This window comes from Nematolebias whitei, chromosome 7 (genome assembly GCF_014905685.2).
Source record: "Nematolebias whitei isolate Nwh7 chromosome 7, NemWhi1, whole genome shotgun sequence".
In the NCBI taxonomy this organism is placed as follows: Eukaryota; Metazoa; Chordata; class Actinopteri; order Cyprinodontiformes; family Rivulidae; genus Nematolebias; species Nematolebias whitei.
The window spans coordinates 50,081,247-50,105,001 of NC_056504.1; the positions used below are offsets into that span (position 1 = coordinate 50,081,247).

Sequence of the window (23,755 nt, forward strand, 5' to 3'; positions counted from 1 at the left end):
GTCTCTGGTGTCTCCAAGCTGTCTCAGTTTGTCTCTGGTGTCTCCAACCTGTCTCAGTTTGTCTCTGGTGTCTCCAACCTGTCTCAGTTTGTCTCTGGTGTCTCCAAATTGTCTCAAAAGTGGCAAAGCTGTATTTTGAAGCCTGCAGTGGAATGTCCAGATCCATCCATCCATCCATCCATCCATCCATCATCTTCCTCTTGTCCTGGACTCAGGTCTCAGGGGCAGCATCTTGAGCAGGGAGGTCCAGACATCTCTTTCCACAGCCTCTTCCAGCTCTTCTCGGTGGACTCCAAGGCCAACCGAGAGACACAAAAGTCTCTCCAGCGTGTCCTGGGTCGTCCCTGGAGTCTCCTCCCAGTCGGACATGCTCCAAGCACCTCCCTAGGGAGGCACCCAGGGAACATCCTTACCAGATGCCTGAACCACCTCAACTGGCTCCTCTCCATGTGGAGGAGCAGTGGTTCTCTGAGTCTCTCCTGATGACTGAACTTCTCACCCTGTCTCTAAAGGAGAGTCCCGCTCCTGCAGAGGAAACTCATTTCAACCTCCTGGATCCACGATCTCATTCTTTCAGTCTCTACCAGAGTTCATGACCAGAGGTGAGGGGAGGAACGTAGACTGACCAGTAAACAGAGAGCTCTGTCTTACAGCTCAGCTTCCATGTCCAGGTGTAAAAGATAAATTTATATAAAAATCTGTCTTCTTTGCTAAAGTGTTCTCCAGTACTTAAACTGCTCTGATGTGAAAAACAAAATAATAGTTTTGTAAGAAGTGCACACGACAGTTGGCTGTGATTTTGAAACCCGGCTGCAGAAACCTCAGCCACATGGGGTTGGGTCGCGAACACTCGATCTGAAAGTTTACGTACGCCCGATCTGTGGCTTGTGCAGACGGTGACGTCGAGACAGCGATGTTGGCATTTATACCAGCTCATAAAGGGAGCCGTAAATCTGGAGCTTTCCCTTTCAGCTCAGCTCCTTCCTCACCACCACTAAATCAAGTCAGGACACTTCAGACCACGAATCTGTGAATACAGCTGAGGAGTTGGCTCATCAGGTAAATGATCATCAGGAACAGATGTTAGGAATGTTGTTTTATCCCGTGTGTGTGTGTGTGTGTGTCCTTGTTTATGCTACTTTGTGAGGCCCATTTTTCCAACTTATACTACATTGTGGGGACCAACTGCTCCTTATGGGGCCCAAAGCCCGGGCCCCATAAGAAGAAGTCCCGTTGGTGGGTTAGGGGCTAGGTTTAGGACTAAGGTGTGAATTGAGGATGTGTTAGGTTTAGGGTTAGGTATGTACTGGTAATGGTTAGGTTATGGATAAAGGTCATGGTTAGGCTATAGAAATGAATGAAAAATGAATGGAAGTCAATGCAAAGGCCCCACAAAGATAGCAAAACAAACCTCTGTGTGTGTGTGTGTGTGTGTGGGTGGGTGTGTCAGGGATCTGTCAGGCCGTTGTATTTTCACTACCTCTGCCTGAACTTGTTTTTAGAAGCAGGCTTTCCGACTTGACATTTCAGTTTGTGTACATGGACTGTGCATGTGCGCATGCACGACTGTTTGTTTTATGTAGTAAAACGAAGAACGATGACGGTTAAGATCAGGTTTTTAAAAGTTTGGGGTCAGAGGTCAAAGGCAGCAGTGAAGGTTTTTATCATTTCATTCCGTCCGGTCCGGATCTTTTCAAGACGTGTGAAGTTCTGAATTCTTTCTGCACGTTGTTTTTGTCCTTTTTCTTTTAACCTGGGCTGCTTTTATTCATTTTCTATGTTTACATATTTTAACCAATGTCTAACTAAAATCAAAGAGCTTTAGTAAATCTGGACAAAAATGAATAAAAATGTTTTCCTTCTTCAGGGGTCGCCACATCGGACTGACTCGCACAAAGACCTGGTGATTGTTTTTACACCGGATGTCCTTCTGACGCAACCACAGACACCGAGCTACCACAGCCTCTGAGTGGAGCAGAGAGCTGCCAGCTAGGGCGCCCGGAGGAACAGATGGTGGGGGTTAAGAGCCTTGCTCAAGGGCCCAGAGTGGGGAAAATGAGGGTGGAGGCAGGTGTGGGTGTTTCACCTGCCCCACCCACATTTTGATGTTGCTGTTTGGGGGAGTTGGACCGGTCCGGGGAGTCACAGGCCCACCTTGTCTAACTTCTGCGCCACCACTCCCCATACAAATATGAATAAAATACAAATTTAAAATGTTTTTTTAAGTTTGGCCTTGAAGGAAAAGGGGAAGTGGAACTACTTCTTGAAGGAATGCATATGAGAGGACAGCAGGTCACAGTGAGGACTGGATCAGGAGCTCTGCTCGGGTCTGTGAACACATCTGAACGTTTTTATCAGTGCAGATTAGTGCGAGCTCGGCTAGCAGCGGAAATGTTCATGGTGTCTGATCTGTCTGTAATCCCACACAAACACAACCTTCACCACTCCTGTGTGTGTGTGTGTGTGTGTGTGTGTGTGTGTGTGTCACTTCCTGTTTGCAGCATCAGCTGACACATCAGAGGAAGTGTTGCAAGAGTTCGAGCTTTGAAGCAGAAGCTGATCAATGACAAAAAGGAGCAGAAGTGGATTCAGTTCAGCAGACTGAGGTTCTGATCTGTGTGTGTGTGTGTGTGTGTGTGTGTGTGTGTGTGTTATCATCACATCCTCAGTATGGATTCCTCTAATGAGCCACTCTGCAGGTCAAAGGTCAAACTGAGAAGCTTCAACCTGCTGCTGACAGGAAGTCACTTTTGTTTTTGTTCTACATCTGAATCCAAATCCTGCACACACAAACACTTTGCTGTCTGCGAAGCTCTGCTGGAAATCAAAGGTCAAGGTCAAGGTGTCTTGTCATTCACACCACATGTGGTACATGAGGTGGAACAAAACTATGTACATAGGGTCCCAGTTACATCCAACAAAAATACTAATTGTAAAGAAAAACAGTAATAAGATCTATGAATTAAGAAATACACTAAGCACTAATAGCACAAAACAATGTGCCAAACAACAGAAGCACGAACATGAGTCTGTGTGAGCAGAGGAGGACGAATGAACACAGCAACATGAAATAAATCAGCAGCATGAAATAAATCAGCAGCATGAAATAAATCAGCAGCATGAGATAAATCAGCAGCATGAGATCAGCATCATGGATAGTCAGCAGCACATATCAACCATCAAGTGGCATCAGTTGTTACAGTAACTGAGCTCTAACTTTTTGTATAAAATGCAGAAAAGAAAAACGACCCAGCAGCTGCCGGCCTTAAAATTAACCCAGAAACTTTTCTTCTTCTTTATCCACGTTGATTCAACAGAATAATAGCAAACATGTTGACAAATCCAACATGCTCGCCGTGCCTGTTTCTAAAAGTTAGTCTGTAGGATCAAAGTTTTATTTTTCTTACCTTCATAAATAACAATCTTAAATCATGAACAAAGGAGAGGAGGCTGTTTTTGACGCGTTGAGACGGCTTGTTTGCAACACGGTAAAACACCCGTGTCGCTCTGCCGTAGCTCCTTTTATTCTTTATTTTTTACATCTGTCTTGGATTTGAACTTACACATTTCTGTGTCAAACTTCTTGTCTGAAACTACGGAAGCCTGGTAGGCTAACAAAGTAACTCAAACCAAACTTTATTTAAACAAACATAAATATGTTTCAAAATCAAATATTAGACTTAAACTATATTTTTATATAAATGGTGCTTACACAGTCCTAGTTTTAAAAGAACAAGTTTGGTTTTTAAGCAGTGGTGGGCACGGTTCCATTAACCCGCTAACAGCTAACACAGGAATTATTTTTCTTTTAGCAGATTCGAGATTTCGTTAACTTTGGAAACCGTTAGCGGAATTAGCTTCCGCTAAATTACCGGTAGGTTTCACCAACTTTTAAGTGCGCTAACAAAATTCACAAGCTGTTTCCTGTCTGTTGTGGGCGTGTCTCAAAGAGTTCGTTAGGCGCGCTATTGGCTGACTGCGTGAACACGTGACGTGATTGGTCGACGCGGCTTCAACAGGAAGGAGATGAAGACATGTGAGACTGACAGTTGTCTGAGCGGTTTGCATGCTGTCCATTTTACGGATGATGAGCTCCAAGTTTGTTGTGGTGGTTGCTGAGTGATTCCCATCTCGTACTAAGTGCTAAAAGGTCACATCAGATTGTTGCTTAAAACTTTTGTCATCAAAAGGTGGTGTGCCAGCCCCTAAATCTGAATATTTAGTCATGATTTAAATGTTTGTATTTCCTGTTCTCGTTGTGAACAGCAGCCTGATGTTTTTGGACGCGCTCGTTCTTCACTGTGTCACCATCTTCAGCACAAAGAGCCTCACAGCCCCGAGGCCGTCCTGATGAGCCCACTTTACTTTACATAATCCTCTCAAACTTCAGCCGGAACAAAGCCACTCCAGTGTTTCCGTTTATTTAAATATATTTATCTAGGACTCGTTCATTGTGTGTTTATCTTAAATAAAGTTTTTCATTTTACTAGTTTGTTTCTTCAGCTCCAACACGTGACCTGTTATCGCTTCACTTTCACCTTTTTTTACTTCCACTCTCCTCATTTAAATCCATTGAAACATCCACTCAGCTCAGGTTTCAACAAACATTTATTTATTTTTTTTAACATTCTGTACATCAAATGGCTTCTCTGTTAAAGACAGTCTCTGTCGGCCAATCAGCTGCAGCCTCATCAGTCCGAGTCGATGCTGATTGGCTGTTTGGGCTCACTCCCACCATCCAGCCCATTTCCTTTTGTGAACAACAACAACAGAAAGAGGCACTTACAGCACAAAATCTCACAACATGTCACCAAATAAACGAGTCAAAACAATTTCTTTCACAAATACTTTAGAAAAAGTTGTGTTTTTTTGGACACCAGGGAAATCATTTACTCCTTTGAGAGTATTTCTCAGACTTGAGGCTAAATGATTTGTCATGACGGAGGTAACTTTTATTTCATTTGCAAAAACAAAACAAAACAAAAAGAACATGAATCAGAACAAACCTGACCCGGTTCAGTTTGAGAACAAAAGCTCCCCCTCACAAAGACAGAAAGTCACAGAACTGAACAAAGTCCCTCTGCATGAAGTTCTGGCTCTGCAGCAGGTCGTCCTCTGAGGGGAAGTACTGCATGCTGTCCTCCTGCAGGAATGGACCGTCCTGGTGTGGACAGGGTCTGTCCTGGTGGAGACAGGGTCTGTCCCGGTGGAGACAGGGACTGTCCCGGTGCAGTACCAGCAGCTGTTCAGGGGGCGCCGTTGAGTCATGTGGGTTGGGGCTGTCCAGGAGGGCTCCCCGGGCGTTCTCCAGGACTCCCAGGTACGAGTCCATGTCTGTGAGCTCCAGGTCGTCGCTGTCGGAGCTGCAGCTGCAGTCGCTCCCCACCGAGTCGGACCGCAGGTGCTGCATCTGGTACTTCTCGTGCATCAGGAACTGGTTGGTGTTTTTGGGGGCCTGCATCCCCTTCGCTCTAAAACCCTTCACGTTGACGGGACGGAGGGACAGCCCCTTCCTCTGGGGGAGTTGATGATGATGATGACGCTGATAGTGCTGGGGGGGATTGCGCCCCCTGGGCCACCCTCCCCCCCCTGTCCTCCGCCCCTGCAGCCGCCCGCTGCAGCTCTTCCTGCGGAGGCCAACCTCCTTCTCCTGCAGCCTCTGCTGCTGGAAGATCCTCCTGCACATGATCTCTGAGAGCATTTCTTGTCTTTTTATCCTCCTCTGCCCCCTGCTCTCCTTCACATCCTCCTCCCCGCTCTGTGGCCCAAACAAAGACAGGCTGGGGTTCTGACTCGGATCGCAATCGACCCTCCTCTCCGTCAGTCTACCTCTTTACGGTTCTCTCTCTTTTCTTCTTGACCTCTGGCCTCGGCTGGTGCATCGCCTGCACGTCCTCCCCCTGCAGCAGCAGCTTGTCTGCTGGTCTGACTCCCCCTGTCACACCCCTCTTCTCCTCTCTGGGTGTCAGCAGCTCCTCGCAGCTCTGACAGGTGACCTGCAGCGGGCTGTGGAGGGGGTGCTTGAGGGTCTCAGGACTGATTTGGGGCTGGTGTACCTCAGGTTTGACTCAGCAGGATGAAGTGAACTCAGCTCTGCTCATCACTGAATGTGGCTCTGCCTCCTCCTCAGATCCTGGATAAAGAGGTGGACTGGTCCATTCAGGGGCAGCTGGAGGGGGGGGGGAGTGTGAATCCTTCTAGGAGGCACCAGTCCATATCCCTCACCCAGAACAGAACTGATTAAGGTTAAACTGTGACGGGTGACTGTGAGATCCTTGAACCCAGATGTGGAGCTGTGGTGGGATCAGAGGAACGAATGTGGTTTTGGTGTCTCCCTGCAGGGCGATGGTTCCGTCCGCCTCGGTTTTAGCTGCTGAAATCTGATCTACAGCTGTTACTGCCCCCCCCCCCCCTGTCTGACAACAACAACAGCTCTGGATGTGGTGTCATGCTCCACAGAACCTGTGGTGACGAAACATGTCAGAAACAGAAAAATATGCCCATTTTTGTACAACAAACCCAAAAAAGCAAATGGATTTTAAGAATGAGTGAAAGGATGAACACCAAAACATCGAACATCGATTCCTGGATAATCTGGAGACGATTGATCTGATCTGATCCCTCTCCGTGCAGCACCACCAGGCTGGAATTTAAAACCACTGGGAGGGTGAACATGGACATCTTTGTGCTCGTGTCAGCAAGAATGCAGCTCTCAGTCCGGAATGCTTATCACCCGCCGCCTTCCATGTGAGAGTTGTAATGAAATCAACGAGCTGCAGATGTTAAACCTTAAAAAACAAACATCCTGAGGAACCGCAGCATGACATGCTTGGAACATGTTGTGGATGACTCTCAGCTACTACCACGCCAAACTTGAGCTCTTTTAAACTAAGTCCTTTTTGAGTTTGGTGTCCTTTTTGGCCATCTTGAACTGTGTTGGCTCTAAAAGTTCATCAGTAGATGGACATCCAAAAAACAATATTTGCCACTTTCATTAAATCCTGTCGACTTTTCGACGAGATATTTTACTAACAGACACCCTCATAGACTCGTGCATATCTTTAGCACGTGGTTGTCATCTTTTAACTAATTAAACTGAACTTGTGCTTTTTGTGGAGAACCAAAAGTAACAATTGTACAGATTTTTTTTTACCATTGAAATTGGTGAAAATTAGAATAAAAACAACTCCTAAATGAAACAATTAGCAACAATTCACTGACAGCTGTTTAACTTTAGTTCAGTTCAACTGTTTCTTCAAACAGAACATAAAACACAAACCCGTGAGTTGAATGAGACTGTTGACCTCCTGTGGCTGTTTGGTACATTACATGAACCTGTGGTTCCCCAGCTGTGGTCCTTGAGGAACACCATCCTGCATGTTTTACTTGTTTCTCTGCTTTGACACACCTGATTTGAATGAATGGATGAATAACAGACTTCTGCAGAACTTGAAGTAATTAAATCACTGACTCAGGCGTGATGGAGCAGGGAAACAACTGAAACATGCAGAATGGTGTTCCTCAAGGACCAGGGTTGGGAACCACGACTTTAAGAGACTCATCCAGTATTGTGGGATGGATCACAGCCCAGGATTGTGTAGAAAAAAAAGATGAGTGTCTTTGGTGCAAAAATTGTTTTCTATTGGATGTCCAAGTAAAACAAAAGTGGATTACACAAATAGAGAGCAATGTTCCCTCAGAGGAAACTATACTAGATTGTCTCAGGATAGATGTTGTAAAGAAGTGTGGGCCAAAATTATCAAGAGATTTAGTGTGGTTAGATTCTAGTTTTCACAATATTCATAATATTTTCTGTCGGTCACTAGACGGAGTGTCGCGTACACTTTCATTCAGCCTTTATTTCTGCAGGTTAGTCTCATTGAGCCTCGAGGACTCGTCTACAAGAGGGACCTGATTTAAACAAACAACACAGATGAGGTACAGATAACAATAGTCAATCATTTAAAGCATATAAAATGAAAAGTAAATAGAAGAAATTATATTAAAAATGAAACAAAAACAGCTACATTAAAAAGCAATGTAAAATACTAAAAACATGTCTGCATTGGTTCTTGCAGGAACTTAACAGATGTTTGAAGCCACTTAGAGAGGTCAAAGGTCGAGAGCTTCAGATGTTTTTACAAGATATTCCAGGAAACAGGAGCGGAGTAGGAGAAGGTCCTTTTGTCTAGTTCAGTCCTCACTGAGGGAACACTGCAGGTAATGATGTCCTGAGAGCGCACGCTGTAGCTGCACTCACACAGAGACATGTAGGAGGAGATGTATGAAGGCAGCAGACCAAGAAGTGATTTAAAGATGAAAATGTACCAGTGGGAGAGTCTGCATGTATAGTTTAATTACCCCAGCACAAATAAAAGCCAAACTTAAAACAAGGTCTTTGCTTGTCTGAACCATTGCTCTAGATTGTTTTTAAACTGTTGACAGGTGTATAATGTGCTGTATTCTGTACTTCTATGTTTAATTTCAGAGATTTCAATGGTGAAATTATTAATTCTTCTTCTTATTATTATTATTATTAGTTCTTAACCTGAGGTGACATTTTTTAAACTAAACTTCACATCCTGATGCATGCTCAATAATCCAGGTAGAAAAATCTGAAAAAGTTAAATCTGGTCCTCTGGACATTCTGCTCTTCTGCGCTGGGCCATCCTTTAGCAACATCATCAGGCCAAGACTGTGATGTCTACACTCATCTCCAGGCCAGAGGTCACTCTTTCAAGGATGAAGATGTTCCTGGACAGAGAGGAACGATGGTTTGAGAGAGGAGTAAAGGAGGCCATCTTTGTGAAAAGAAATCGTCCATCATTAAACAGGGGTGGAGCCCCTGCAAGCAAAGGTGCTTATCGCTACCTCCAGTGGTTACCTTTGCCCATCGGAAAGCAGACAATGGAAACATCTTGTCAGTGAAGGTGTGTGTGAAGGTGTGTGTGTGTTTGTATCAGGATCAGAGAATGGCAGCTTTCCTCCGTTCCAGTCCAGATTCACTCTGATGCTCTGCAGCAAAAGCCAGACCAAAGGACAGATGTTTACCCAGAATGCACTGCAGCAAACACTTCACAGAAGCTCTGCAGACAAAAGGATTTGAAGACAAATGTGAGTCCATCTGTTTGACATCTGAAGCTTAATCCAAACTGGGTCCAACAAGACAGCACAGCAGCTAATCAACAAAAGGGTCAAAAAGAACCTGAAACTTGACTAAACCTCAACCTGACTGAAATGATGAGGTGGGGTCTGCATCAAGAACTTCAATGAACTGAAAGAAAAGTGGGACAAAACTCCTCTCCGACCACGTGGCAGACCAAAAGTCCTAAAAAAAACACTACTGAGAGATATTGCTGCCAAAAAAGGTTCTGTGAGCTGCTGGATCAGGGACTGGATGCAGTTTTTCCATACACCTCTTTTGCATTTTCGTTTAGTTGTTGTTTTAAGGGCGTTATGACGTCAAACATGTGTTTGTTTATCTCAAGCTCTACATAAAGTATAGAGATTTGCTTTTCCATAAAAACTCTTTGAAATTTATTAAAATTAAAAGAAATGTGGAGTGACTGTAACGTAGTACAGTGCTTGTGTTTGTGGCGTAAAAAAAAAAAATTTCGTTTAAACACTTCCTGTTTGTCAAAGAGAGATTTTAAATAAAGTTTTTTTTTATCGGTCACCCGCAGCATCATAACAAACATGGCGGCGGTGGGAGGAGAGCTGCTCATGTTCCGTGACGCTGTTTTTATAAGAAAATAGAGTTTATTTTAACATTATACGTTATATTATTAATCTGCTTTGAATATGGAGCCGGTTCCGTTTCCGGAAGAGGTTCTGGAGAGGAAAGTGTGTGTGGTCGGTTCGGAACTGGTGGAGAACTACACGGTAAGACCCGGACGGTGTTAGCTAGCTCAAGTCCAAACGGATGGTGTTCAGTTAATCCTCCTAAAATCACTGAGTCTCTCGTTTGTGACCGTCCTGTATTTTATCACGTTTGTTTCCGTGTTTTCTGACTGAAGGTTCGTTCAGGTTCGGGGTTTTGGACACTTCGAGATTTTCTTGACCTCCGAGACAAACGAGTTCATTTGGGTCTAATTTAAATCTCGCGTGAGATATTTAACATCAAAACACTTCTAGTATTTTAAAAAACTTGTTTAAAATCGCAACATTGTGGGTGTTTGAACCAAGATCACTTTAAAATCCAAAATGATTTTTAAAAATTAAATAAAAATGACTGTAAATATCCTGTTTGTTACTAATTTAAAACATTCAATCGGCTCAGAAACAGCTGGACTACAGCTGTTTATAGTGTCACGTGTAGACACTTTCATTGAGCTACAAAATATAATAAAACAACCTTGTTACAGACTTTGTTTTGCCTTTTTGTTCTGTTGTGGAGAGGTGGCGCAGAGGTTAGTGAAGGCGGGCCTGCGATTGGAAGGCCACTGGTTTGATGCCCCAGATCGATGTATTAATGTGGGTGGGACAGGTGAAGCACCCACACCTGTCTCCACCCTCTGGACCCTTGAGCAAAGCCCTTAACCCCCACCATCCGCTGGGGCACCCCAGATGGCAGCTCTGCTCCACACAGGCTGTGGTAGCTCGGTGGTCCGTGGTCGTGTCAGGAAGGACATCCGACGTAAAAACACTGTGGAGACCCCGTGGCAGCCGAAAGAATAAAAAATCAAAAAGTTCAGCTGTAATAAATGCTTAAAGTTGTATAAAGTATTAAAACAACCCCTCCCCCACTGGTTTGACGTGTGGGCAAATTATCCTTCAGGTTGTGGTTCCTGATCCAAACAGTTGGGAACATGATGGTGCTTCATGGTGTTTCAGATATGACCTCTCTTCTTCTGGACAGAGATCTCCAACGCTGGCTCACTTCACTGACACCGGTCCCTAACCTGGTACAAGCAGGTGGTCAGCGACCTGGTCCACACATTTCCTGAGGACTCTTTGAATTTAAATGTAATCCAGACAAAACCACTTGTTTCACCCCCTCTGTATCCGAGGTCAGCTTGTGGAGCAGTTTGAGTCTTTATGTACCTTTAGACTCCTCTCCATGAACTCTCGTCTATTGTTCGCTCATTAAATCCACCAACATCCTTCATCTCGTCTCCAATAATCTCACTGAACAGATAAAAAATAGGCAGCAGCTTCTACTTTATTTGTTTCTTGCATATAATTCTATTTTTAGGCTCCTTTGAAGCAATCGTCTCAACCCAGAGTTCTCTGCCACTCCTCTGCCACCTCCTCTTCTGGAGCTTCTCGTGCTCCTTTATGTTGCTGTAGTTGAGTAGTTTTAACGCCACCTTTTCCTGCAGTTTGTCGACCACCAGTGTGCCGGTTGGTCACCAGTTTAATGAGCTGATCTGGAGTCCCACTGGTTCTGGGGGTGGTTGATACTGGTGGATTGGTCCAGAAATCTATGATTTTAATTTCAAGCAGGCCAGTGGGTCATAGGTCAGAGTGAAGTGACTGAGCAATAAATAATAATAATAAAAAAATTATCTGAAACCGTTCCAAGTGTAAAATAATTTTAAATTAAATTAGTAAAATTGACAATAAAGAGACAAAATGGATATGTAATGAATCTTAATATTAAAAGCGAATTAAAAAATGATAAAACTTCAGATATACCTTTTAAATAAAGGTAAAATTAAAGCTTTCTGACACGATTAAATAAATTACGAGACAGAACTGGTGGATAGAATCAGATCAGTTGATCTTTCCTGATGCTGCTTTTTATGACCGAGTCACCGTTTAAACATCTTTTTTTAATTATTTTTTGTATAATTTTTTTGTCAAGTCATCCAGATGTGGTTTATTTACTTTTGCAGTTTCCTTCATAGCTAGAATGTTGAGGTATTTATAGATTTTCAGTCATGTTTGAGTCACTTTGTTCTTCAGGTTTACATCATCGACGTGACGGATGGACGGCACCGATGGACCGTGAAGCACCGCTACAGCGACTTCTACGACCTCCACGAGAAGGTACGAGACTCGGTTCAGTTTAGTTTTGGTGCTTTAAAAGTTTATTTTATATTTATTGTTATTTATATTTTAAGTTTTGTTTGTGAATAAATTGTTTTGGATGCTTTGAAACATTTAAGAGAACAATTGTTTATGAACTTGAAGTGTTTAGAGACAATAAAATGCTTTTTCTGAAGTAGTTGTGCAGCTAAACTTTTATTTAAAATGTTAACAATATTAGAGCGTCACATTTTGTCTAATCTTTGCTTCATTCCAACCATAAATGTGTTATTTTGTTTGTGTAATCATCTAAACAATGTTTTCTATTTCTTTACTTTGTTTATCAATTTTCTGCGAATGCTTTCCTATAAATAAATTCAAGTTTTTATAATCGAACACCATGAAATCATCAGAAATACTTCCTCGGTTTCTCAAAACCCAGCGACGTTGAGCTTCTGCTTCATGTACGTTGTGACGCGTGTTGTTTTCAGCTGACGGCAGAGAAGAAGGTCGATCGACGGCTGCTTCCTCCTAAAAAGATTTTGGGTAAAAACTCGAAGAGTTTGGTGGAGCGGCGACAGAAAGAGCTGGAGCTTTACCTCCAAACGCTGCTGCAGCAGTTTCCAGAGGCCACGCCCACTCCGCTGGCCTCCTTCCTGAACTTTCACCTTTACGTGAGTAACGCCTGAGGTTGAACGGAACAAAACAAAGTCCGATGAACTGTTCAAAAGTCCTGACCCTGTTTTTTTCTAGTTTAGATTTTTTACAGTTCTTCAGGTTTCTGAAGGTCTTCAGAAGTTTAATTTAAACAAAACCTGGAAAACAAAACTGACCAGGACCGCTCTGAAAAATGACAGAAGGCTCCGTCTACTTGGAAGGAAAACTTCAAGCCGGATCTCTCAAGGCTGCAGCTGCTGGAGGAGGCTGGTTTCAAACTGTGAGAGTCTCCAAAAGGACTCCAAACATTTTTAGTGTCCCTAAATATTCTTGAGTCTCAGAGGTTCACTTAACTTCAGAACATGTTCAAAAAAATGAGTGTGACAAATTTTCTCTTAAAACAGTCACAGATTCGTGGCAGGTGTCTCCAAAAACAGTAAAGCTGCATGTTGACACCTGCGTGAGAGCTCGTCTCGGACAGAAAACATGTCTAAAAATAAATAAATAATACACCTAAAGAACTGGTCCAAGCCAAGCTTCGTTCCAAAAGTTTATTATAAATCATAAATGTGAGGCGTCTTCCAAAGTGGGCTTTTATGTGGGCAACTAAATAATGTGCGCAGCCATGAATGCAGTTTTGCCGGCTGTGCTCACGAAAAACAAGTAGATCGTTTAAAAAACAAAAAAAACCTGGCTGCTCCAAATGTTAGGGAATTTTTGGTTTTTGGAGCAGAAGAGGTTGAAGAACTTGAATGACCAGAACAGTTTCAGTGAAGTCACGTTCCTCTGCATCAAAACAACCTCCCCCCGGCATTCTCTTTCTCTTTTCTTGTGGAAACTAAACCCAAACAGGACCTAAAACCTTATTTAAACCTTAAATTCAATTCAATTTCAATTCAGTTTATTTCTATAGCACCAAATCACAACAAAGTTGTCTCAGGGCACTGAACAGGAACATTCACATAAAAGACAATTAGTAAAGTTGAGGAATCCAGCAGACAAGTTGAATCTTGGCTTCGTTGCAGTCTCCCATCCTGAGCAAGCACAGTGGAGACAGTGGAAAGAAAAACTCACTTTAACAGGAAGAAACCTCCAGCAGAACCAGCTCAGGACAAGTGGCCATCTGCTGGTTTGAGAGGACAGGAAGGAGAGACAGACGAACACAGAATGGTAGGTCCAGGTCCACATATAGGTCCAGGTGTACCTGAACGACAAAAACACACGTCAAGGATAGAAAAAATAATTACAAATACAAAACAGGTTGAGCAGAGTAAGTAAAGACAGTAGCAGAGTGAAAAAGTGTGGTCAGTTTGTCCTCCAGCAGTCTAAGCCTATAGCAGCATAACTAAGGGACAGCTCAGGAAACCCAAGCCGACCCTAACTATAGGATTTATCAAAAAGGAAAGTCTTAAGTCCAGTCTTCAAACTGGACAATGTGTCAGCCTCACGGACAGAAACTGGAAGTTGGTTCCACAAGAGAGGAGCCTGAGAACTGAAAGATCTTCCTCCCATTCTGCTTTTGGAAACTTTAGGAACCACAAGTAAACCTGCAGTCTGAGAGTGAAGTGCTCTGTTAGTAAAATATGGAACAATAAGATCTGCAATATAAGATGGAGCTAGGTTGTTGAGAGCTTTGTAGGTTAGAAGTAAGATTTTGAATTCAGTTCTTGATTTGACAGGGAGCAATAATAATATCCATCCATTATCTTTGTCCGCTTATTCCATTTTGGGTCACGGGGTAATAATAATAATAATAATTATATATATATATATATATATATATACTGTATATAAATATAAATATATATATATATATATATATATTTGTTGTTAAAAATCAACATGTAAATGTTGTTTTTCTTTCAGGAGATCAACGGCATCACCGCAGCGCTGGCTGAGGAGTTGTTTCATGAAGGTCCGTCTCCTCCAGAACCGCTCGTTTCCTGAGCTCTGTTAACAATTAGTTAATCAATTAGTTAAAAAACAACAAATTAGTTATTGGTTGTTTTTTAATTAATTTTAGCTTTTTTTTTCTGCGGTATTTGCTCATTTCTCCTTCTTCTTCTCCTCTTTTTACAACTTAAAACTTTTTTTAGTGTTTTCAGTGCTTTTTTGTGCTGATTTCATGTTTTTCTTCTCATTTTAGTTTTTTGTTTTAAATAATTTCAGCTGTTTTTGTAATTTATTCAGCCTCTCTGCCTATTTCAGCTTATTCTGCTGTTTTTCTGCTGCTTTCAGATTTTGTTTTCCAGCTTTCAGCAAATGTCAGCTGTTCAGGTTCAGCTCCCATCAACAGTTTAGTGATGAAACATTTTCAGCAGATTTGAGATAAAATCATTCAGCAATAAAATGCACGTCTCCACTTTCTATTTTAAACCCTTCTGGTTGCAGAGAAATAAATGAAGACGTGAGCATTTTAAAACAAGTCTGTAAATGAGTCCTCGTGACTCCGTGAGACTAACCTGGATAAATAAAGGTTGAATTAATTTACAGTTTTAGTCTTACTTTCATCTCCTACAGTTCGGGGTAAACTTTAATTGTCGCAGGTGTTTTTGTGAAATAGAGTCCTGTAAATGAGTTAACTGTTGATGTTCTGCAGGCGAGCAGCTGCTTCAGGACGGCGAGGTGTTTTCTCTTCGTCCTCTGCAGCTTTACTCCGTCTCCCAGCAGCTCCGACAGGCCAAGCCCACCTGCCTGACCGGAGACGCCAAAACGGACCTGGGACACATCCTGGACTTCACCTGCAGGCTGCGCTACCTCAAGGTGATAAAAAACTGGATTCAGATACCCCAAAACTGAAGTCCTGCACGTTGCTCCAGCTGGTTTTTGTCTCCGTCAGATTTCTGGAACCAGAGGTCCAGTAGGAACCAGTGACATCCAGGAGAGCAGCCTCACCTTCGACCTGTCTGTTTTCAAGTCACTGCTGCACGTCGAGGTAAACCTGATGCGTTCACTCCCTCATCCATCAACAAACACTTCACAGGTCTTTCATTTCATCAAATTCACAACCAAACTCATTTTGAAGGACTTCCTGTCCATTTTATTACAGCTGAATTTAAAATAATCAAATTTAAAGGATAATTTTGAACAGTTTGAAGTGGCTTCTATGGAAAAGTTCAGACAGTTTGTATTTTATTTGCAGAGAGCTCAGTTTGGAGGACTAGAGTTTAAAGGGATAATCTGGTCATCTTGTTAATAAAACCTCATCAGCCTCGACGTCAGTCATCAAACATGGAGCGAGGAGGAAGAGCCAACAGACTAAATAAACCAGAACTGCTTTATTTAATTATAACCGATACAAGACAAACAATGTTTGCGTAGTCCTAAAGAAAGAATAAAAAAAACAATAAAGGGAGAAATAAAAATTATGAATGATGCACACACGGCTTTCTTCTTTTCAACACAATAGGAAGAAGAAACATGAATTATGTCCCGTTCTCTGGGTTACTGGACTCCTTTTATCAACATGGCAGCATTTATAAGGTCCGTGGCTGTGGGGTGGTACCCGTTAGTTCTGGCTGCCTGATGGCTCAAACAGTTTGTAACCAGGGCGGGTCCAGTTACGCAGAACCCTTTCATCTTTCTTAAAGCAGCCGGGTCACTGAAGCTCTTGCAGGGAGGGGTCAGGGCTTTCTGTTGTGCAGGAGAACCAGTGAGGCAGGAGGTTCTCGATGACACCAGCAGTACTTTGTGGAGTGGAGTTTTTCTTTAGGACTCTCAGGACCAAAGTCTCTGCGGGGCCTGATTCACCAGCTCGGCTGTGTTGATGCTCCAGGTCCAATCCTCAGTCAGGACCCAAGAAAGCCAAACGAGAGCCCGATTTTTAAAATAATTTCTTAGACTTATTAATAACTTGTTCTCAAAAACGACTTGCCGATGTGAAAGAAGGCCACGTTACTTTTTAATAAAGCTCTACACACGACACCGTTTGTTTGTTTGTTGCTCTTGTTGTAGCCGGACAGTCCGTGTTCCCACACAGGGAATATGCTCGGAGAACAGATCGACCATGTTTGTGCAGATGTTGCTGAGGCTGCTTAATGGATCAGGTTCTTTCAGCTCTCTGGGGACTCTCCTGAGCATTTTGAGATGTTTTGGAGACGTCTTCATGAATGTTGCTCGTAATTAGTCGCAGCTCAGTGAGACACCGGCTCGTTCAGTGACCAGGTGATTTTCTTTTGTTGCCTCCCGAGCTGCAGACTTCCATTTAGGTGTGATGCTGCTTCTAGATGTGAGAAATGTTCCTTTTGAACATTGGGTTACCACGTCAAAATCCAAGATGGCCACCACCATATATACAGTGTATATATATATATATATATATATATATATATATATATATATATATGTATGTGTATATATATATATATGTATATAAACAGGCCACGCCTATCATTTGAGGAAAGTATTTTTTCTAGTTTTTATATTGCTTAAAAGTTTAGCGTCCTCAAATTATTGGGGTGGCTGCAGATTAATCTATGGGGGTCAAGGCCACCATCTCTCCCCCCCCCCCCCAGCTCCACAATTGCTCCTGGTGGTGGATAAAATTGCTCACTCCACTCTCCAGGATCCACTACTGCCTCTGACGAGACAAACAACCCCCCCCCCCAGTGTAACTCCTACCCACTGGAATATCTTCCACCAAAGACATTTAGGTTTACTTCATTCTCCGTTCCATCCCGGTCCAGAAAAACACTCGTCTCCAACACTACAAACATCCAGTCTTCAAACAGTGACGGGGGCATCGACGCACCTCTTGTTCGTTGTGGTTCTTCTGATAAATAAATCTGGAGTCCGTGTCTCTGCCTTCAGATCAGCGACTGCAGCTCTCCGCAGATCCAGGGTCTGTCGTCTCTGAGGTCAAGTCTGGCCACGATGAGCGTCCATCGCTCCACAGATTCCATGACGGTACGTTTGGGTTCAAACACGGTTCAGATGTTGGAGCTCGTGCTCACGGTGCTGATGTGTTCTTTGTGCGGCCCATCCCCAGGCGATCCTGGTGCCCGAGGCGAGCGAATTCTCCCAGTGGGAGCCTGAGGGAGCGGAGTCCGGGTGTCCCGTCACTGCCGTCATTCCCGTGTGGAGGAACCTGACCACGCTGGACCTGAGCCACAACTGCATCAGCAGCATCGACAGCTCGGTGGTGAGGAACCCACAGACACACAGAACCGGACTGTGTTCGTTTAGGACAAAATGTTTTGCTGTTTTAATCACTCTGATGAGTTTGAATCAAGCGTTTTAAGATTTCTTCTTCTCTGTTTTGTCTTCTGACACCGAGTTTCTTCTTGTTGTAGAAACTCATCCCGAAGGTGGAGTTCTTAGATCTGAGCTACAACCAGCTGTCCTCAGTGGATAACCTGCAGGTACACAATGTAGAGGACCGGAGCACTTATCGTTTAAAAATAAACTTCCTCTCGGCTGATAAATCTGCTGCAGACAGACGATCGTGCCAACAGATGCAGACAAAACAAACCTCCAGGTTACGGTTCAACTCCGTGTTTTGATGTTGCAGCACCTGTACAACCTGGTCCACGTGGATCTGTCCTATAACAGCCTTCGGGTCCTGGAAGCTGCTCACACTCGACTGGGGAACATCAAGACCCTGAGCCTGGCTGGAAACCAGCTGGAGAAACTGAACGGCCTCTCCAAGCTCTACTCTCTGGTCAACCTGGACCTCAGCCACAACCAGCTGGCTCAGGTAACCCAAACCAGGGGGTTCAGGTGGGCAAGTGGCATAAATCCATCCAGGAAAATGTTTAAAACCCCAGCCTTACCGTGTTTGTACAGAAATATGTTTCCTAGAATTCCTCAACAGATAGACAGCAGGTAAAATAAGCGTTGAACACCTGAAGAAAAGGAGGTGAAAAAGCTACAAAGTCAGCTTAAATCTGTCAGCATTTATAAATGCTAAATAATGCCCCCATTATGTGCAAGTCCCAGAGTGATGGCCTATTAAAAGGTGTCGCACAATAAGCATCTCATGATGAGTAAAATTAAAGAGCTCACTTAACCGTTGGAAAACATACTGATGGCTCTGGTCGCAGATAAATGTCTAGACCCCTGAATGTTCCAGGGAGCAGCTTTGGGGCCATAATCCGCAAGTGGAATGGATTTTGTTCCATCATAAAGTGGCTCCTAGAACGTTTTCTGACGGGGTGTCAAAGTGAACGATGACTGTTCTTCGTCTGCAGCTCCTCTGACTTGGGTCCCTCAAGGGTGAATCTTAAGTCCACTGCTTTTTAAACGTTTTATGGTGCATTTGGGGTTCTTTTTTTAGAAAATATAAAATCCTATTGAGCTTTGCTGATGATGCCCAGTTTTATTTGCCCAATAGGTTAGACAGGGTCACTAAACCCTCTTGAAATGTTTAAACAACATTAAAGTCTGGTTGAAACTAAATTTCCTGAATCTAAATGAAAATAAAACGAAAGTTACGTATGTAAGTACGGTTCTATGAATCCCAGATGACCACCAGAGGGCGGTGCTGAAAGCACTGGATGACTAATACCAGCAACGTCACAAGGAATCGTGAGCACATCACTGAGAGGCCCAGAGGACCCTCGCAGAAGGACCTGGATCAGAGGATGAGGGGCGACCGTGTTGACATTGTAGAACAGGGTGAACGTGCTTGGGGATAAACTTCCTGCTGCATCTGATCAGCTGCTTACCTTGCAGAGCGGAGAAGTGGGCGTGGCCAAGAGCGCTTGCAGGTGGCAAGAGCAGAGGAGGCAGGGAGCTGAAATCATGATGTTCTGTCTCTTTTAGAGAGTTTAGAAACATTGTTTAAAACATTGCAAGAGTATGGGAAAGATTTAAAATGTCTTCATATATTATATATATATATAAATATTCTAAGATAAACTACTACTTACTTCTTGTACTACTATTCCTACTCCGTGGTTTTTCACTTATCGCAGGGATCCCCCGTGATAAACGAGGGACTACTGTATTCTAATTTTTTGAGATGCACCTGCATCATGTCATCTTAACGTCTACGCTCCATTAAGTGCACTCGGGTCAACCAACTAGTTTTTCAAGATGTTCGTAGACCCAAACTGACTGAAGTCCACAGGTGATCGGGCTTTGGCGTTTGCTGCTCCAAAACTGTGGAATAATCCACCTGATCATTTAAAGACTGTTGAGACTTTAAAGTGTTTGAAGAAGAGCCAGCTTTTTTCTTGGCGTTTGACCTGAAGACAAAACCAGAGTGGACAATGATCCAGAGGAAACTTCACTTCTTTCAGAGAGGGAGTATAAATCTGAAACGGCCCGGTTTGTTACTCGACCTAAATCAGATTGAAAATCTGTGGAAAGAGCTGAAGATCAGAGTCGGATCAGATCAGAGTGGGGAGAGGACCCCCATTGTTTAAAAACAGTTTGTGTAGAAGAATGGGGCCAGTTTCTCAATACAGGAGACACAAAGCTGCCATTTTGTTCAGTTCTGATCTGTTATTCTACTTTATTAATCAGAACCCAATTTATGGTCAATGTTTCTGACATCTGGTGTGAAGTTTATGTTGATGTCACCATCAAATATTTACGCATTAAATATGAGTTTTCCCTGCTATAGAACATGCTCATAAAAAAAAATCACGTTTGTCTGAATAAGAAAATAGAAATTAAATTTTAACAAGCAGTTAAGCTGCAAACAATAATAGCATTTCAAAAGTTAACTCTATGTGTCCATGCTGATTATTTTTCCACATAACCCCGCCTTTAAAAGGTTGAACTGTCCCTTTAGAAATCTGGGCACCAACGTGATTTAGATGGAGCTAATTTTGATGGTTTGTGACACTTTTCCAGTTGGAGGAAATCAAGAATATCGGCGCTCTGCCGTGTTTGGAGAAGCTCAACCTCTCCAGTAACCCCATGTGCATCATCCCTGACTACAGAACCAAAGTCCTGGCCCAGTTCGGAGACCGTGCAGCCGAGGTACCCCACCAAACCGCCGGCAGAGATTTCATTAATTTAACGCGGCGGGTGACACGTCTCTAGGTTTATGTTGTCCTGCAGAGCGTGCAGCCAGGATCAGCAGGTCTGCAGGCTCTCTGACGGGTTTGTTCTGAACCTTTGCGTGTCCCGTCAGGTCTGTTTGGACTGTAGTCTGACGACGGAGAAGGAGCTGGACACGGTGGAGGTGCTGAAAGCCATCCAGAAAGCCAAAGAAGCCAAAGATCGAATGAGCGGCGGCGACAAGAAGGTAACCGCCGTCACGCTGACGCAGACAGACTCTGGAGAACACTTTAACTATCAGCATTAACCTCAGTTCTTCTGACAGACGGAGCTGGTTTTTTTTTTTTTTTTTTTACAGCATTAAGAGTTTAAATAATGTTTATCGTGAGTCAATGCAGCAGAAATGGATAATTTATTATCTGTTTTAAAACCAAAGATAAAACCGTCCAGTTTCCTCTGAGAGGATGAGTCCTCTGAATTTTTTAATCTGTCGCTGTCAGAGAACATTATTCTGTGCACTCGTGTGATTCAAACGCTCGTCGAATAAAACCTGATGAATTAACGATTAAAGCTGTGTACAGTGTGTCAACTATAACCTGACAAAACAACAAACTCCATTTTACACCTAAATGTGGTTTTTCTTTTCTCCGTCTTCACGCTGACAAAATATATTTCTGATGTTTTAAAGGTTTTTAGGAAAACGGTTATTGAGGAGTCATTCTGTTCTTGAATACTTTTACATGTTTTTATTTATTTTTTTGTCCACTGAAACCCAGATTTTACAGAAAAGCAAATTGAGAGGATTTTAATCGGACGTTAGAAACTGTTTGGGTTCGTTAAACCGACTGTAACGAGTTCAGAGCGCAAACGAGGAACTACGCAAAGAACTTTAATCTTAAATAAGCAGATTCAGTAACAACCATAACAATATATTCTTAACAGTGTTGTCATTTATTTAATGTTTGAACATTTATTGTAAACTTTACTTCCTGTATTTTGTTTGTGACTTTACAAATTGTAAAAAGAATTAAACTTGAAGAAACACACACACAGGTCTAACATTTTTTTATCGCTTGTGTCAACCTGAAGAGAATTATTTATAATTTTTTATATGTTTTCCATAAACACAAACATTTATTGATGATTGTTAATGCTGTTGGAAGAAACTAATTAAAAAAGACTATAAATATAAAACATGGAAATATGTTGAGACCTTCAGCATGCAATGAGGGCCTGGTCTGCAGTAATGAGGGTGTTGCTCCAGTCTGAACAAAGGCAAAGTCAGCTACGGTCCAACCCTCTCCTGTTTTCATGAGGTTTGGATCAGGACTGAAAGAACCAGATCCTGGATCCAAGCAGCTGAACTGGTCTTCCTTCTTGGTGGGGTGTCGGCCTTGGAGACAGGAGGAGGAGCTCCGTTATCCAGGGGGAGCTCGGAGGAGAGCCACTGCTCCTCCTCACAGAAAGGAGTCAGCTGAGGTGGTTGTCTCCATCTGGATGGTCTATGCATCGTCTCAGCTTTTGAAACAACCTCGGGACCCTCCAGGAGGAGCTGGAGAGCATCGATGAGGAACAGGAGGTCTCTGTGTCCCTCCTGGACCTGCTACCTCTTCGAGCCGACCACGGATAAGAGAAGGAAAATGGACGGACATGTTGAGACGGGCGTTCAAGTCCTACAGGGAGTTTTAAATCGCAGTTGAAGCCAGATGTTTCCATCCTCTGTATAAAAACACAGAACTGTTTTTTTACTCTGACATGACACCAGACGGTCATTCCTGCTTTTAAACATCTGGTTTCTGCTGTAACGCTTCAGTTATCAGGAGGTAAAGTTTTGTGTTTAAACAGATTTAATATTTTGTAAACCTTTTGTTTTTTGTTGTCGGATGGTTGCTGACCCACAGTTTTATGTCTGAGTAGAAAGTAGTTAAATTAGTAAACAGTGAATTGAATCCGATTGTTGAGGAAATCATTAAAACCCCTACAGGTTGTTTAGCTTTATGCTAACAGGATGCTAACACAAACCAGGAAGTAGAAACGAGTACTTTGCTAAATATCACCTAAGTTTTGCTCATAAGGTTAACCCTGCAGCTTCTGTCAAAGTGTAAACCCACTGGATGATTTATTTCTGCCTGTTTACAGATTTTAAATAACGAATCGTCTCACATTGAGTTAATGGTTTTAATTTTTTTATTTCTTTACTCTTCAGGAACTCGTTTCTGACTGACAGGTTTGTAAGTTGAAGGTGAATTGTTAACGAAGCAGCAGATCTCTGAAGGCTTCGTCCTTTTTATCCTTTTTGTCAGATCAGTGAGGAGACCAGACCGTCTGCTGCTGCGCCTCCTCCCTCCTCCTGCTGCTCCTCTCCCATCGCCTCCTCTTCCCAGTCGGCTCAGAAGGCCGCCCACCCCAGCCAAGGTAATCATGTATGTATCTGCTGTGATGGAGGGAGGCGGGACTGGTGTTCTGTTTGTTCAGAAAGTAAACAAACGTCAGTAAGAGACAAACAAACAAACAAACCGAGCGAGACTTCTCCCGGAGCCATCGGCTACATAAAATTAATCTGTTGAATTTCTGTCAACAAACATGATCGCTGAGAGGTGAGTTTGTTGAAGATTGTTGAAAAAGCTAAAAATGAGATGCTAAAGCTAAAAGAAGCTGACCGCTAGCCAAAAGTCCACAGTAGCAAAACGTTAACTAAAGCTAGAAGCATCAAACGGCTTGTTACAAACTAAAAGGAGCAAAATGCTAACTAGAGGCTAAAAGGAGCAAAATGCTAACTAGAACCTAAAAGAAGCAAAACGTTAATGACAAATTAAAAGAGCTGTAGCTAAAGTTTAAAAGTAGCAGAATAGTGGTTAAAAGTATTCTAAGACAACAGAGAGCAGGTTTTTCTGAAGAAACGTTTTTAAAGGACTTAAAGAGATCCTGGATGAGCCGAACGTTTTTATTCATAAACAGCTAAAACTTTAATGGAAAAAAGAAAAACAGCCAAAGAAATGTGTGAACAATGACTCAGCATTCACAATATTGACGCCTTCCAACGGCCAAAGTTTGAGCGTTTTTACCACCAACTCAGATCTTTTAGTTTTGTAAATGAGCTCCTAATGACTAAAATATTTATTTATTTATTTAACCTTTATTAAACCTTTATTTTACCTTTATTAAACCTTTATTAAAC

The 23,755-nt window shown here is 42.8% G+C and overlaps 2 protein-coding genes across 2 annotated transcripts in view; one reads left to right on the top strand and one right to left on the bottom strand.

Annotated features, from left to right (window-relative positions):
- Nucleotides 1–4,590: 4,590 nt before the first annotated feature.
- wu:fb55g09 (coiled-coil domain-containing glutamate-rich protein 1) lies at nt 4,591–6,108 on the bottom strand. Its single transcript, XM_037679736.1, has one exon. It carries the CDS (start codon nt 5,699–5,701, stop codon nt 5,042–5,044), a length of 660 nt encoding a protein of 219 aa, XP_037535664.1. The 5' UTR covers nt 5,702–6,108; the 3' UTR covers nt 4,591–5,041.
- A 3,580-nt stretch (nt 6,109–9,688) lies between these two features.
- Nucleotides 9,689–23,755, top strand: part of nisch (nischarin) — a 25,749-nt gene continuing 11,682 nt past the window's right edge. The window contains exons 1-13 of the mRNA XM_037679928.1: nt 9,689–9,882; nt 11,908–11,991; nt 12,462–12,644; nt 14,494–14,542; nt 15,227–15,390; nt 15,467–15,562; nt 17,437–17,532; nt 17,615–17,767; nt 17,919–17,987; nt 18,137–18,322; nt 20,428–20,556; nt 20,711–20,824; nt 22,881–22,992. Of these exons, the coding sequence (XP_037535856.1) occupies nt 9,802–9,882; nt 11,908–11,991; nt 12,462–12,644; nt 14,494–14,542; nt 15,227–15,390; nt 15,467–15,562; nt 17,437–17,532; nt 17,615–17,767; nt 17,919–17,987; nt 18,137–18,322; nt 20,428–20,556; nt 20,711–20,824; nt 22,881–22,992 (1,516 nt within the window). The 5' untranslated portion in view covers nt 9,689–9,801. The remainder of the gene's footprint in view (nt 9,883–11,907; nt 11,992–12,461; nt 12,645–14,493; nt 14,543–15,226; nt 15,391–15,466; nt 15,563–17,436; nt 17,533–17,614; nt 17,768–17,918; nt 17,988–18,136; nt 18,323–20,427; nt 20,557–20,710; nt 20,825–22,880; nt 22,993–23,755) is intronic.

Excerpts from the sequence above, each read along its gene's own strand:
- wu:fb55g09 (XM_037679736.1), bottom strand. The coding sequence starts at position 5,701 with ATGCTCTCAGAGATCATGTGCAGGAGGATCTTCCAGCAGCAGAGGCTG.